The 15,422-nt window shown below is 40.8% G+C and overlaps 1 protein-coding gene across 1 annotated transcript in view; it reads right to left on the bottom strand.

Annotated features, from left to right (window-relative positions):
• The window catches only part of lama4 (laminin subunit alpha 4), a 53,703-nt gene that overhangs the window by 31,342 nt on the left and 6,939 nt on the right, over nucleotides 1-15,422 (bottom strand). The window contains exons 2-11 of the mRNA XM_015386791.1: nucleotides 9,461-9,562; nucleotides 9,254-9,381; nucleotides 9,085-9,165; nucleotides 8,135-8,349; nucleotides 7,148-7,248; nucleotides 5,359-5,539; nucleotides 5,009-5,089; nucleotides 4,773-4,924; nucleotides 4,032-4,142; nucleotides 2,162-2,273 (exon numbers count right to left, since the gene is read on the bottom strand). Of these exons, the coding sequence (XP_015242277.1) occupies nucleotides 2,162-2,273; nucleotides 4,032-4,142; nucleotides 4,773-4,924; nucleotides 5,009-5,089; nucleotides 5,359-5,539; nucleotides 7,148-7,248; nucleotides 8,135-8,349; nucleotides 9,085-9,165; nucleotides 9,254-9,381; nucleotides 9,461-9,562 (1,264 nt within the window). The remainder of the gene's footprint in view (nucleotides 1-2,161; nucleotides 2,274-4,031; nucleotides 4,143-4,772; nucleotides 4,925-5,008; nucleotides 5,090-5,358; nucleotides 5,540-7,147; nucleotides 7,249-8,134; nucleotides 8,350-9,084; nucleotides 9,166-9,253; nucleotides 9,382-9,460; nucleotides 9,563-15,422) is intronic.

The following is a 15,422-nucleotide window of genomic DNA, read 5'->3' as shown; positions in this document are numbered from 1 at the left end:
ATCTAGATTCTAAATATATGTTAGGAATCCAGTTTGTGTGGGATGTGTTTTTGTGTTTTCCCCCTCCACCACCAGGTGGCGCCCGGTTCTCGTTGGCTCTTCCCCTCACCTGCGGATGGTTGCCTCATTATCTGAGCACTCTTAAGCTGCTGACTGCCACTACCTCAACGCCAGTGTTTGCCAGTTTTAGGTACTCTAGCCAAGCTGTGTTTGCTGAGTCAAACTGAGTTTTTTGTCTCCCTGAGTCCTAACCTTGTTGTTTTTTTGTCTTTGCCTTTTCGGCAGGAAGTCTTCCTGCAAACTGGGTGTTTTGGCCTTCTCCCCCTGGAAGGATTGTTTGAGCTTCACACTGAGCAGTAGATGCAAACTGGATGTTTGGACCTTTCTACCCCCGAAAGGATTGTTTGAGCCTCACACTGAGCAGGGGATAAATCTCCACACGTACCGTTCAAGTACTTTAGGAAATCTAAGTGGCAGTCAGCTCCACCGCTCGTCAAGGAACCAACCAAACCTGAGTAAACCCTGTCCGCCCTCCAACGAATCAACCAAATTCTGGAATAACTCACACTGACTGGATTCTGGGAAGGACACCTTTTCTGGAAACGTGAGTCCCGTTTCAGTTTTTGTGTTTGCAAGTCGACGCTCAATTCTCCCACTGAGCCTGGACTAAACTCTGAACTTCCCTTCTCACTTCCAGTTCCAGTTCACCAGCGTTCAGAGTAACACTGGATCCAACTCATCGTGTTTTCAATAAAATCTGTAAAAACTTTCACTGGTTATCTGAGTGGTTTCCTGCTTGGGGGTCAGATCCCTGAAAAAGATCATGACAATATATACACGTGAAATTGGGTGAGTAAAACACAGACCAAGCTGCTTTAGTTCAAGCATGACTCAAAGTTTATTTTTTTTATACTCCAAAATAATAGGTATTTTTTGAACAGCAGTTATAAAGACATGCTTGCTTGTTGTGGCTGCTTTGTCATGCTACATTTTGACATGCTGCTATATCTGTGTTAATTGTGCTTTGGTGCTTGTTATGTCCATAAAATGAAATGGGTGGTTGAATTGTGAAGAAATTAAGCTTTCCAACAATGTCTAACATTTCTATATTGGTAAACATTTTACAAGTGTAATTTTTATGCGTTCTGAGTTATTAATTGTAAACACTTTAAAACGGGTCGCGGGCGACCTGGTGGGTTTTGAGAGGCTAGACCTGTAACTCAGGCTCAGACTGTGAATGATTTTCAGCCATAGCCTTTTTCCATCTACAACGACCCCCCTCCCCCCAAAAAAGAAAATATTTGCACATTCAAGCACGTGTGTCTCAAATGTGAATGAAACAAAATACAAACACACATTGTGGATTAACCGATCTATCTACAAGCATCACATGACAGTGCCACTCAGCACATCAGCAGGGTTGCCAGATGTCAATGACTCATTTTTTCCCGCTGAAAAAGTGTTCTAATCATTTTTATCTATACATTTAGAAACTACTGATTCATTAAACTCCGGTCTAAAATGAGAACTCACTTGGCCTTGGTCTTATAAAGTTAATAGACATTCTAGCACCTTAAAACATTCTGACTGAAAACCTTTTCTTCTGCTGTTGCTCCTCTATTAACTGACCCTCTGAATAAAAGAAAATCCACAGAGAATTTTTAAATTTTACAATGCTGGATGCCTGTAGACAGGAATTTAATACATTAACTAAAAATCTCGATTTATTCTTTATATTTAGCTGAATAAATTATTATTTTGTATGTTTTTCCACATTTACAGGTGGTGAGAGCTTCAACACTGGAAAAAATCAAAATCTTGTTAGGTCATTTCTTCTTAAAATAAATGCATTTGTTCTTGGATTGAGGAGGTAAAAGAGACATTTTGCCAATGGAACAAAACAATTTACATTTAAAATAAGAAAACACAATTGCATTGCAAGATTGTTTGTCCTGTCTGTCTCTGTGTTGCCCTGTGATGGACAGGAGACCTGTCCAGGGTGGACCCCGCCTCTCACCCATAGACAGCTGGAGATAAGCACCAGCACCCCTCATGACCCCAGCATGGATGGATGGAAAAGCTTCCTTCTATGTTTTCTCATCCACAAAAATCATCAGAAAGAGTCAGAGAAAAAGCAGCCGGTTCCATCCGCTGCAGTTACCTTCGATACGCTGGCTGAGGTCTGTGAGATTATTGCTGAGCTGCTCAGCCAAGGTCAACGTCTCCATGGACTCTGTGTCCAGCTGATTCCCTAATCTCTTCACCAGGTTTCCCTAAAGACAAAGAGAAATCCACAGCAGGTTCTGTAAATGCCTATTAGTATAAATCATGTCTTAAACACATTTTTCCTTTTGCTGCTTGCAAAACTGTATGCAGATTTTTTGAATATCCACGGTGACTTTATAACCTACCAAAAATGAGCCAAAGCTGCACTTGCTGGATGAATTTCTGTATATATATTTATTCACAATCTATGTTCATATAAAATAGCTACATCCAATATACAATGGTGTTTTTTTTTGTTTTGGAACCTAAAAAAACAAACAAAAAAAGAACAAACCCACCCCACCTACTCTGTGAATTCAATTTCCTTTGATAAAAAACTTTGCATCAATCTGACTGTATGATCTGGTGAACTGTAAAGTGCCTTGAGATGGCGTGTTGTGAATTGGCGCTATAGAAATAAACTGAATTAAATTGAATAAAACAATTAAAGCAAATATTAACATCCATTCTTGAACACCTTTTCAAGGACACTGTACAAGATGATTTAAATCATCGAAGCGTAGGAAACAATAGAAACAATAGCACTGAACCATGTGAAGTGATGAACGTTAGTTTGTGGGCGGGAACTGAGTTATAGAAGTCGAGATTGGAGGTGACTGGGCCATGAATAAAGTCAGTGGGACCAGGGGTGTATTTAGGAAATTTGGGGCCCTAGGCAAAAACAGGCAGGATGCCCTCTGAATTGAGAAGACAACACATAAAAAAACAGACCCATTCTACAGATAGAGAAATGTTAATAGAATAGACATCCATTATCTGTTCTAGGTTGTGTCCCTCTCTTCTTGTCCCTTTTCTTCTTGTTTTCATCTCTATGTTTTGTACTCAGCTGACTTTTCATGCTGTCTCTAAAGGAATGAAAGATTTTTTCCAAGCACTAAGCTCACTTAGCTGATTGCTCCTTCCTGTGTTTCCAAAAAGGCCAAAGTAAATAACCCAGTCCTTCTTTTCACTGTAGACAAGCCATGATCTGCTTCTCTGTTCTCCATTTTTCTTTTGGATGAAATAATAGCTGCATGAATCATGACAGCAGACAAGATAGAGGAGAGCAGGAGGCGGGGTTACCAATCTACTTGCTCTGGAGAGCAGAGTTCGCTGCTTTTAGATGTTGGCACAAAACATCATTTTAGCGAAACATAGTTAATGTGCACAAATAAGTAATAGCTGCATTAATCATACATGTAAAATGAGTTTTATGGGGCCCCCAGAAACTTAGGGCCCTATGCAACTGCCTAGTTTTGTCTAATGGTAAATCCGCTCCTGAGCGGGAAAAAGGTGGATAAAAAACACTGGATAATGTGATTTATCTGGGGCTGGAATGAGAGGGTGCTGTAGAAGATGGCTTCCTGAATTTTTAGGAGGAGCTGGCATTGATACCATCTGAGCAAAGTTCTGGTTTATATGAGCTGAGCTTCAGAAGGTTTGTTGCCAACCAGGAGTTGATAAACAGAGGAGCAGGAGGAGAAATGGGAGGAGGCTCATGTGCAAATGTGATTACAGGACAGGAAGAGCGGAGTGTCATCCAGGTAGCAGTGGAACGAGATATTATAGTGACAGACCGAACTGAGAGGAAAAAGATTAATATTAAAAGGAAGAAGCTCCAGGATGGAACCATGGGGCACACCAGAAATAGATTGGAAACCAAAAGTTTTTATTTGGAGGAACTGAGTGTGACTTAAATTATATGAAGGAAACCAGCAGAGGGGGATATCTGTTATCTGGGGGATATTTATTAGGTCTTCACTGACCTGGTCTCTGAGGTCTTTCATGTCCAAAAGCACGTTGTCTGCAGCCTCATCCAGCTCTTCAGTCCGTCGTCTTATCACAGATGACTTGTTTCTCCAGACATGAAAGTGCCTCTGAAAGAAGAACAGTCAAGCTTTTTTATTCCAACACATTCCAGAGAGTCAAAAACTGGGAAAAGTCAATGCAGAGCAAAGAACACTTGGAAGGAATATTGAAACATATCTCTCTGAATGCCATGATGTTTGCTGAACTCTGGGGGATTATTCCCCGAAACAGCATTAAAATCCTTCTACATCCTTCATTACACTTTATCAAATCACTGATTGCTGTCAGATGCCAACTAAATAAATCAAACTGGGATTATTTGAGTGTAAATCTAACTCTTCTGTTAAGACCTCAGAGGTTTCTGAGAATTAGAGAACAGTCGGCGTCATGAAGACCAAGGAAGACAATAAATCAGGGAGCAGAACTTTATCATGTGCTCACCTTAAACTGCTCAGGTGCACTGAGATCTGTGTTTTCTTAGGTTATAAATAAACACTAAGATTATAACATGTAAACATGTGTAAAGCCAGAATAGATGCATCAAAAATGTTGCTTTAAACATTCCTCCAATGCTCAGTTCTTTAGCTGAACACTAATTTGGCACTGAAACTTATGTTGTCATTGTTGAACACTGAATATATATACATGAAGCATGCTAAATTATTCATTTAAACACCATGTTTCTGCATTTTACCAACCTGGAGTTGATGAGCGGTATAGTTGTAGTATTTGATCCTGTCGTTAGCCGCAGCACCAGTGGAGATGTTCAGCACTCCGACCTTCAGCTGATCCAGGGTCTTATTAGACAACCTTAAATCTCCAATCAGCTGCCAGATGCAGTCATCACAACCTGAAAGCAGAGGGAGCATTTAAACAGATGTCTATTCATGTCTATTCTTGTGTAGTTTGTTGTGTTGCTCTCAGCTCCACTCACTGTTGTTGCAGAGATTGACTGCAGCCTCTGCCAGGCATTCTCCTGTATGCATGTTACAGTGGCCGCTCTCACAGTCACACTCTGCAGAAGGAGAAAAATTCACCTACTTAGGATCTGCTGAACTGATTGTTTTAACAGCTGCACTATGTCTACACATTTGAGCTGCTAAGGGATTTCATCTCCAGGCGAAGGGTCACGGCTCTCAGCTCAAGCTCGTCTGACACCATCAGCACTGCTGCAGTCGTAGGTGTGGGAATGGACGTTTCAGGCCTTTTTCTCTGGAAATGTGTTTTTCTAATTTGAAGAGAGAGGGAAACATTTGCCATGGAGAACATATACATCTGACTTACTCTGGCAGCCGGAGGGACTGTAATCCCAGTACCCTGGGAGGCAGCGCTCACAGTAACGACCTCCAGCCCCCGGGCGGCAAGAACAGCTGTGAGTAAGTGGATGGCAGGTTGAACGAAGGGACGCTGGCCCACATTCACACCTCCTGCAGCCCTGACAGCTGGAGAATCCAAAGTAACCCTCCTGGGTTAAAAAACAACAAACAAACAATGTTAAACAAGTTCATGGGGGTTTAACTTCACACCTTTTCTTCTTTCAAATACTGGTTTTGCAACAAGGGAATGTCACAGCTCACTGTGTTAAAAGCAACCACATATATTTCTGGCATTCATAACACAACTTCAACTACTTCCACCTAGAGTGTTAGCTTTCTGCAAAGAGTTGTTATACACATTTATTCCCAACTAAGTTTTTTTATTATGATCTCTCAGATAGAGAAAAAAAGTCCAGAAGTTTTTGAGATATTGCATCCAGCAGTAGAATATGTCGTAACACTCTAAAACGGAGGTCTTCAACAGGGGATCCGCGACCCCAAGAGGGTCCACATAGGTACTGCATGGGGGTCGTGAAAGTTTTGGTTGTTTAGGCTTTTTTTATATTCCCCCCTGCAATTTTACACTACCCTCTGAAAACCTATCCGGTTAACTGGTCCGAGCTTGGATCAGTTAACCGCACCAAGCTCGGTTCCTTACGACCGTTTACACACCACACTAGCACAGTTTCTCACCTCCTAGTGGCAATCTACGGTACTACTGCTCTCTAGAGTTAAACAAGCAAATCAACAAAGCGCTACTGTAACATTATGCAAGTTTGCAGAGAGTCAGGCGAAGAAGGCAGCCTTTGGTGAATTTAATTTGCTGAGTCGGCTTTTTGGAAGTTGATACGACAAACGATGTAGCCTAATCAGGGTTTACAGACGCAGGAAACAACGACAGGAGTTGAGGTTGTTATCTGAAAACTGAGCCAGAACTGAACCACACTGAGCCCTACTGTTGAACTAGTACTAATTTAGTGCGGTTCAGTTGTGTCTGGCACGGTCTGCTTCAGTTTTGCGGGCCATTTAAGGCTGATTTATACTCAGAAACCAGGTCGTCTGTGTGTGTGTCACAGTGAAGGCAGATATGCCCCTGCCCCTGCCGCAGACACTCTGGTGCACCTCTCCAAAATTGTAGTTGACTGCAGACAGTGCCACAGACAGGAGGCCTCTGATTGGTCAAATCTACATCAGCTGTACACTATCCATATTTCCTGTTTCGTACCTTAATGGCTTGTTTTGTTTGTATGACCGCCATTGTGGAAAACGACTGGTGAAGATGGACCAGCTAGAAGAGCGAGATGCATGATAACGCTGGGACCCTTTTTCTCCTCTTGTCCCTCCATTGTTGCACAAACTTGCCCCCACTACCTCAGCGCCTCGGCTGTATCTAGACCCACAGCTAGTTCCTGATTGCCCCTCTTGCGTTGTGGCGTGGAATAACATAGCGCAGACCACGCTTCAATATTGGGCATAAATCAAAAATATCTGCAAGCTCACTGCCACAGGGAGGATAACCAGGCCTTTATACTCAACGGGTATCTCGGTTACCGTGCTCGGACCGATCAGCACGGTTTAAAAATGGTAGTGGAAATGGGGCTATACTGAAGGCAGGAAAGACTATGTTAGGATATCTAGATAATGTTAAGGAGAAAAATGCACTCCTACTCAGTGCTTCTACCATCAATATATCGATGGTTTGTTCCTCTGTACTGAGGAGGTACCATTAATTGGTACAGTACGCAGGTCCTTCTCACCTCACATTGGTCACAGAAGCGTCCTTTGACTCCTGGCTTGCAGTGACACACCCCTGTCCTGTCGTCACATGAGGAGGTGCCGCATTTGTTGCACTTGCACTCTGGGGAAGACAAAGACACATACAGAGATGAGACGAAGAAGCCGGAGACGGTTGGTTCTAGAGTTAGCCTTGACATTTTTCTTTCCAAAGATCAGTTTTTGGGAAAACTCTTTGTGGTACATATGACTGAGGACACAGCTCAGATTGGCTTCAAAAAACACATTATTGTAAAGTAATCACTACTTGACAGTCATGTCACACCCCTACATGGGGGTCTTCTGCCAGTAAAGAATGATGGATTGCTGTCTCAGCAGAAGAAGAAGAAGCTGGCATTAACACACAAACACACTTCCAATCACCTCTTAAATAAGGATTTTAAGTCGTAGGGAAACGGCCGTTCCAACCATGGCAATTCCGAATTCTCCCGAGTGGTGCAAGACTTTACATGAGTGAATAAAGTGAATTTGATTGGTTGTCTATCAAGGGGGCGGGATTGTTGTGACGGAAGGTTTGCAAGCAAGTTTGATTGTGGCTGGTTTCTCTAAAGCATCTTGCTAACCAGATAGCAACTTAGTGCTAGTAGGTTTCCAAAGGGAAATTCCATTGGGACCAAGTAGCACTAAATTGGTGACTTAGAAACGACACTGTCAAGGAACGCTATGGACAGAGGAAACATGCAAGAGGAGGAGAGTTTAGTGTCGGAGATCGTGCATGAATGAATGGCTGAATTTAGTTGTACAAGGTGATGTATAACTAACTGGCCTGCATGAGATAATGAAAAAAACACCCCAGATTTTAAGATAGTATTTATTTTTATATAGAAATTTTCCAAATTTTGGGACTATATGGTCTGATAAAGAGTACATTTATATACATGTTTAAGCCAGAATGATTTGACATTTAAATATGACTTCCTTATGACTTTAAGCTACAGGTTAAGCCCTACCTTTGCAGTTCTTGGCGCTGATGGCGTCGCCGTAGAAACCAGGGGCGCACCTCTCACAGTTGTCACCAGCTGTGTTTCCCCAGCAGTGCTGGCAGCGTCCTGTCATGTTGTGGCACTCGTTAAAGATTAGGTTAGGGTCAGTGTTGCCGTTACAGTCACACCTCTTACAGGATGAACCGATAAGCATTGGGTTTCCATAGTAACCTGGAGCACACCTTTATGAGAAAGCAAAGATAGCACAGGTTACACAGAAAAAATGTGATAAAAGTATATCAGCATTTCTTGAAATAGGGAGAATTTCTCTTGATTTGAGCAGGTAATGAAACTACACTGGAAAAATTATCTAGAAATAACTACAAATTTCATAAATTAAGGGTATTTACCCTTAATTTGAGTAGGTAAATTAGATAGTTTGCCAATTGAATGAGTATTTTTAATCTTAATATAAGATAATAAGATAAAATGCACTTGAAATGACACAATGCTATTGTCTTTTGTTATTTTAAGTGTAAATTGTCTTGTTCTATTGGCAAAACGTGTCTTTTACCTCCTCAATCCAAGAACAAACACACTTATTTTAAGAAAAAATGACTTATCTACATTTAGATTTTTTCCACTGTAAAATGACTGAATTTTAAAGTATGAAATATTATCTTATTTCAAGTGCATTATATCTAATCACCGTGTTTTATTGGTTAAAAAAAATATCAATTTCCCTGGACTATCTTCTTTATAGCCTGCTCAGCGACATTTAAGAAGTATTTTTTCTACCATTTTTAGATCAGTTATTAGTTATATTTTAAATCAGTAAAGCTGTGAGAGATGTGGATATTCTGTAGAACCAAAGAAGAGAAAAAATATCCTTAATATTGTGAATGAAAGACAACTAAGATAGCATGGTTGAGCTCTGTATACATTTTGTTGGAGGTAATCCGCTAATCAGCACTGACCTCTCACAGTGATTTCCAGCGTAGCCCTGTTTGCACTTGCACTGCAGACTGCCGACTCCTTTTTTGCAGTACACAGCAAAGCTGGCCAGACACACACATCAAAAAGAACATCACACAATGAGCCAAAACCCAACCCTGAGTCTCCATCAGAGAGAACAAACCAGCTCACTTGTTAGATTCGGTAGGGAGGGGGCAGGAACAGGGTATACAGGCATGTTGCCCATCCTGACTGGAGCTCAGGATGTAGCCATCTTCACACATTTCACAAAAATCTCCTGTGCTGTGGTTCCTGCAGTTCTGGTGGGGGTGAGGGGTACACCATTAGCATGACACTGGTAATTACCCTGAACCATTAAAACGGATCTATGATACTTACAATGCAAACACCAGTGATGTCATTGCAGTAGTCAGCGTGGCCCTTACAGTTACATGGAAGGCATACGCTTTGTTCACTGAGGAAATAACCCTTGGCACACACCTGCAACACAAAAAGAAACATCAGATTTAAGCTGTGTTGAGTTTTTAACTCAGTGACGGTAGCAATGGTTCATCGTAAAGCAGTACAGCATGTTTGGGAAACCCTGAGAATGCTGAGAGGCTTCCATCATCACTTATACTTCTACAGTACATAACAGAAGAGAGCCTTTTGGGCCTTCAGGGAGTTTGCTCTGTAATTCTAAGGTAATTCTAAGGTACACTGCAAAAACAATCAAGAAATAAGTCAACATTTCTTAAATTATGTGTATTTACCCATAGAGTATGTAAATAAGATGATTTTCCAATGGAATGAGATTGTTTACTCTTAAAATAAGAGTAAACAATATGATTTTTTTCCCAGTGTATATCTGCACTGCTTTCCATGGACCACAGCTAAGTAAAATACACATGTTCTTACATCCTTGGTCCATTAATAAAACCTTACATCAGTACCTACAGGAGTATTGCTGTTCCACTGTAAGAAAGTTCCTTTCTGTGGGTTTTCTTTTTTCTTCAATGCATAGAAATGGATTCTAGGGTCTGTTTAATTATTGGATCTAAATGAGCCTTTTTCTTTTATCTTTATTACAAAAATGCAAACACTGATATTTTCATATGGATTGAACTGATACATATTAGTTTATTACTAAGTAGTTAAAGAGGAAAGGTTAGCAAAATAAAATGCATTTATCTTGGGGTTAATGTTGCCAGAGAACAATCTTAGTTTTGTTTAGGTTAACGTGTTGGAATAGTTTATAAAATATTTTTTATTCTTTCTTTCTGTTGTCTAATATTTGAATCTCTTTTTTAAAATAAAAGACAAACTAGATGAGTTCATGAAAGACAATACGCGTGTTTTTGGGCTCTGATGCTGAGAAGGACCCAACAGAGGGTGTTTGTACTCATTCCAATGGCAAACTATCTCATTTACCTACCGGTACTCAAATTAAGGGTAAATACACTTAATTTAAGACAATTTTTACTTATTTCTAGAGTCTTTTTCCAGTGTGGAGGAAAGTGCCAGTCAACATTACAGTTACTACAACAGTTAAAAATCAACTTCATCATTCAGGGTGCCTATCTTTATGAAGTACAATTGTCTTTCTATGTAACAAAATACCATATATGCTTTTTCTGAAGTTGATTTTCAGACTTTCCATCATAGTCAAACATTTCTTTGAAAAAAGGGCATGGACGTGGTTTTAAATAAGTACTATTACTTGTGGGGCAGAACTGAAAACAGGTTTTAAAGCATAGTTTCTGCTGATTCAATTCAATTCAGTTCATTTCTATAGCACCAATTGACAACAGATGTCATTTCAAGGCACTTTACAGTTCACCAGGTCATCCAGTCAGATTGATTCCAACTTTTCTATCTAAGGAAAACCAGTTTATTGCATCGATTCATTGATTCAAAGGCAATCACTCTCACTAAGCACGATTGGACAGTGGAGAGAAAAAACTCCCTTTTAACAGGAAGAAACCTCCAGCAGAACCAGGCTAAGTGTGAGCGGCCATCTGCTGAGGATGACTGGGGTTCAAGGAGACAGAAGCAGACATAGAAAAAGAAGCATAGATACAAAAGGCAACTGTCAACCAGCTGCACAGGCTGCCCAGTCCAGGAAACAAACAGCCAGGCAGATGAGCTCCATCCAGCTCCCATGTCAGAGGATGAAGAGAGCACATCCAAAGTCACAGTCAGAGAAACAGGACTACACTGAAAAACAGCCCGATCTCCAACATCTAGAAACAAAGGTGTTGATGGCAGCTGATCAATACATTTTTCAGATCGCTGCCTTGGTTCTCTGTGCAGTTGCTGAGAAGATGCCACTGCTGCTGTCCCTCTTTCCATGGTAGATATAGATTTATTCACCTGTGTCCCACCATAAACAATTATTGTAATAATGCCCCTTTTTTGTGGTTGCACCATTTTAATTTTCTCTATGGTAAGTTTTTAGTAAATGTTGATTTTGTTTGTTTGTCCAAAATGTTGTGGAATTTTAGGAAAAGGCCATTTAATTTCTCCTGGGTTCCCCGTGGCTCTGCAGTATTCATTTACAGATTTTTCCCCAGCTTCTCCTGCTCTTAAGAAATCAGTTTGACCTTTTTTCACCCTGTTTGCAGTATTTTCCTTTCGGCTCTCAGACTATTTCCCAGCAGATTGTTGTTGTAACCATTGTGTTGGGTAACTCTCCAGAGCAGATTGACTCACGGGTCACAGCTTGACTGCCTCTCGGCTTTCCAGATAAAATCCACCATTACTGGTTCTGGTTCTGATTCTCCATCATGACTTCCCACATTCCTAGTCATTACAAGAGCACCACTACTCTGGAACTTTTCACATTTATAACAATGACATTACAAACTGCGCAGATTTATCAACCAACAACATACACCTTTTTTTTCTCTCACACTGTTTACATTTGATCACAGCTGCACTTTATGGAATTTAAATGTTCTGCTGCTCATTAACTGTCTAAAATTTAATTTTGTGAAAACAGAAACTAGTCCATTACCAGTTAGTGGAAGAAAAGAAATGATTGACTTTGATAATGTCAGATGGGGTCATATTCAGTCCCTCTGACTCAATACATTGTGGTATTGTATTATAGAATCACTTCTGTCAGTGAGTCCCAGGGCAGCCGTGGCTACAGTATAGTTTGCCACCATCAGTGAATGGGTGAATGACTGAATGAAATGTAAAGAGCTTTGGTCAAGTCCTCTGACTTAAAAACGTTCTATATAACTACAGGCCATTCACCATTAACTATATAGTTATTAGTGCAAACGTTAGCACCAGCTTCAGTCACAAACAGTTTTTAATTATGATAGGAGGTGGGAGTAATCCAACATATGATGTTGTATTGTCACACATTTTGTGTGGAATATCAGTGACAGTAACTTCTTTCTGAAGGTGAATTATTTTTTGCTCCTTAGAAAACACTGCTATTTGTTTTTTTCTGTTAGCCGTTGCTACAATGAACCCGACCAAGGCACAATCAGGAGAGTTAATTCAACTCATAGAATATTAAACCTTACACTAGAGCTTATTTAGCTCTAAACAGATTCACAGTTAAAGTTACATTTTTATAAAGTGTTGTTATTTTTACCATTGAATGTCATAGATTTAGTCAGATTTTATTTTTGTGTAGGTGGGTAGGTGGGGATGGGGTGTCTGGCAGGCCGCTTGCACCTCCTTACTATGCTTATTAAAATGAACAGATGCACCTGCATCGTTCCCAATTACCCTGGTTCTCCCTATTTATAGATTCCTCTCTCAGTCATTCCCTGCCAGAATGTCTCCTTCTTTCCCGTATGAGACTCCCCCCCAGTGTCAGTGTGCACCGTCTGCCTTCCTGGGCTCCTGTGTTCTTCTGCTTGGCCTGTCCCCATTTGATATCATCAGACTCTGACTCCGATCATGTCTAGCCTCTTTTTGCCTGCCATCAGTTCATTCTACCTTCATTCTGTCTAGTCAAAGTCTGCCTCCACTCTGTTCAGTCATTGTCTGCCATGATCTGCAATCAGCCAGTTCGTTTGCAAGCAGGGTCGATCTTCCTCTGCCTCCCTTAGCTTGCCACCTGTCTGCTCTGCCTGCCACCAACATCAGCTGCAGCTGCAGCATCCCCGAGTGGCTAGTGGATACAGATAGCACAGGTAGATTTAAAAAGAAATGTATTCTTTCTGCATGGAGTTTGTATGTTCTCCCTGAGCATGCGTTGGTTCTCTCCGGGTACTCCGGCTTACTCCCACAGTCCAAAATCATGACTGTTAGGTTAATTAGCTTCTCGAATTGGCTTCTCTAAATTCTCCTTAGGTGTGTGTGTGAATGGTTGTTTGTCCTGTTTGTCTCTGTGTTGCCCTGCAATGGACTGGTGACCTGTCCAGGGTGGACCCCGCTTCTTGCCTCTAGAAAGCTGAAGATAGGCACCAGCACCCCTCGCGACCCCAGCTTGGGATAAGCATGACGGAAAATTAATGGATGGATATTTTAGGAAATTATTTTCTCCTTTTTTGTTTTACTATTACGTGTATTTGGATTTTAATGTCATTGTTTTGAAGCCTAATCAACACAAGTCCATGGACGTTACGTTGTCATGGCAACATCAAGCAAGCTAGAGCGTGGTTTCCCGCTCGCGGCAGCGGACTAGTAAATTTACATAGTCTAATGACTGAAACAAGGACGAAATATGACACAGAAACACATTTCGGTTTCATCTACTTATGAGAGACTTTCTCCTCAGAGCGCATCTCAACATTTAGACACCTTTAACCAGGCGGGGCCCCCTGCCTGTAGCTAACATCTGTTCGTGCAGTTTAACGTAACCAAAGTATTTTAGAGTGTTATTGTGATCTTTGGTTCTTTTTGTAATGGAGAACTGTTCAATAAGGTTTAAATAGTTTAAATAATCAAATTATTTCCTTGTGGTTTGGTTTAAAGGATTTTGGAGCTAATAGTGTCACGTGTGACATAAACACAGTGACTCAGGTTCCTGTCAGGTCACCAAATCTGCATTGTTACAATTGTGAACTGATGATTTCGGTGTGTTACAGACTCTGGTTACGTGTTTTATATGACAATAAAGTAGTAAATCTCAATCTATTTACTTATTAATTTTTATTGTATTTTAAAAAGGCCTATAGGCTCATAAGTCCATTGTCCAAAAAAAGCAAAAGCTTTTTCACAAACGACTCCCAGCAGTGCTGCTCTTCTGCATTTCCTCTAAAATGTATATTTAAATTTGTTCGGATAGTATTTATGAAAATGTAAACCATATACCTTTTTGTGAAACATGATAAAACCTTCTCTGAAAGTCTTACTAACCACCTAAGTGTATTAGTAAGCTGTCCTCTTGTAGCAGTGCGACTTGTTTTGAGGAAGCCAGGCTTTCCATCACGTGTCTGCTCCCAGGATGATCTGCTGCAGACTTCCACACCGTCTCTCTTTGTGTCTCTCACACACCACTTCCATCCTTTAAACTTCTGAGGCTGCAGCACTCAGTGAGGCGTACAATAGCGCTCTGTTAGAAGTGCAGAGTTTGACCTTCTTGCACCATGCAGTCAGCCGGACATTGATGGAGCGCATTCAGAGCTAGCAGAGGGTGGAACATTCCTCAGACTTACAGCTGTCGATGCTTGTGATTCATACTTTGTTTTATCCACAGATGGGCTGTGAGACAAAGCTGTGTTTGTGGCCAGCTCATGTTAAACATCCGCTATGTCCTGCAGGATACATTTCCTGTGGGTCTCCCTAAGCGTTAGCGGGTTTGAGCAGAGCAGTTCTGCTTTACCATACACTGGTGTTGTGCTTCCCTGCAAATATTTGGCTGACTGGAATGGAAGGAGACTAAACTCCCCAATTAAAAAGTTTATGGAAAAAAAACAACATTTAAAGCAAGAAAAAACAAAACTGAGTGATATTTCTGTCACACCATCACATGAATTCCTCCATAACTAATAATTAACTTTGTGTCAACACTTGGAAATGAAGCTGGATTCATTAAACCATCAAAAGTTTCATAAAAATCTCCCTTTATAATGTTTTTTTCTAAAGCCAAGAAACATCTGGCCTTCGAACTGAGGAAAATAAAAAAAAAGATCTGAGGAAAACAAACCAACTGATGTAATTATGGAGGAAATTATGAAAGAGAGCGATTTAAAATGGCTGTAATTAATCTAATGTTCCGCACAGATTTTTTTTCCTTTGTTCTTAAACCAGAAGCCTTGGTTTGGTGGGGCTTCAGAGCAACAGTGTGGGCTTACAACTCAAATGTTTTTAAATACATATCCTATTCAGGCAGGGGCGGGTTTAGGAAATTTGGGGCCCTAGGCAAAGACAGGCAGGGGCCCCTCTGAATTGA

Source organism: Cyprinodon variegatus, unplaced genomic scaffold (genome assembly GCF_000732505.1).
Source record: "Cyprinodon variegatus isolate N-32 unplaced genomic scaffold, C_variegatus-1.0 Scaffold378, whole genome shotgun sequence".
Lineage (NCBI taxonomy): Eukaryota > Metazoa > Chordata > Actinopteri > Cyprinodontiformes > Cyprinodontidae > Cyprinodon > Cyprinodon variegatus.
Note: the sequence above shows the minus strand (reverse complement) of the source record. Positions and strands in the feature narration are given on the sequence as shown.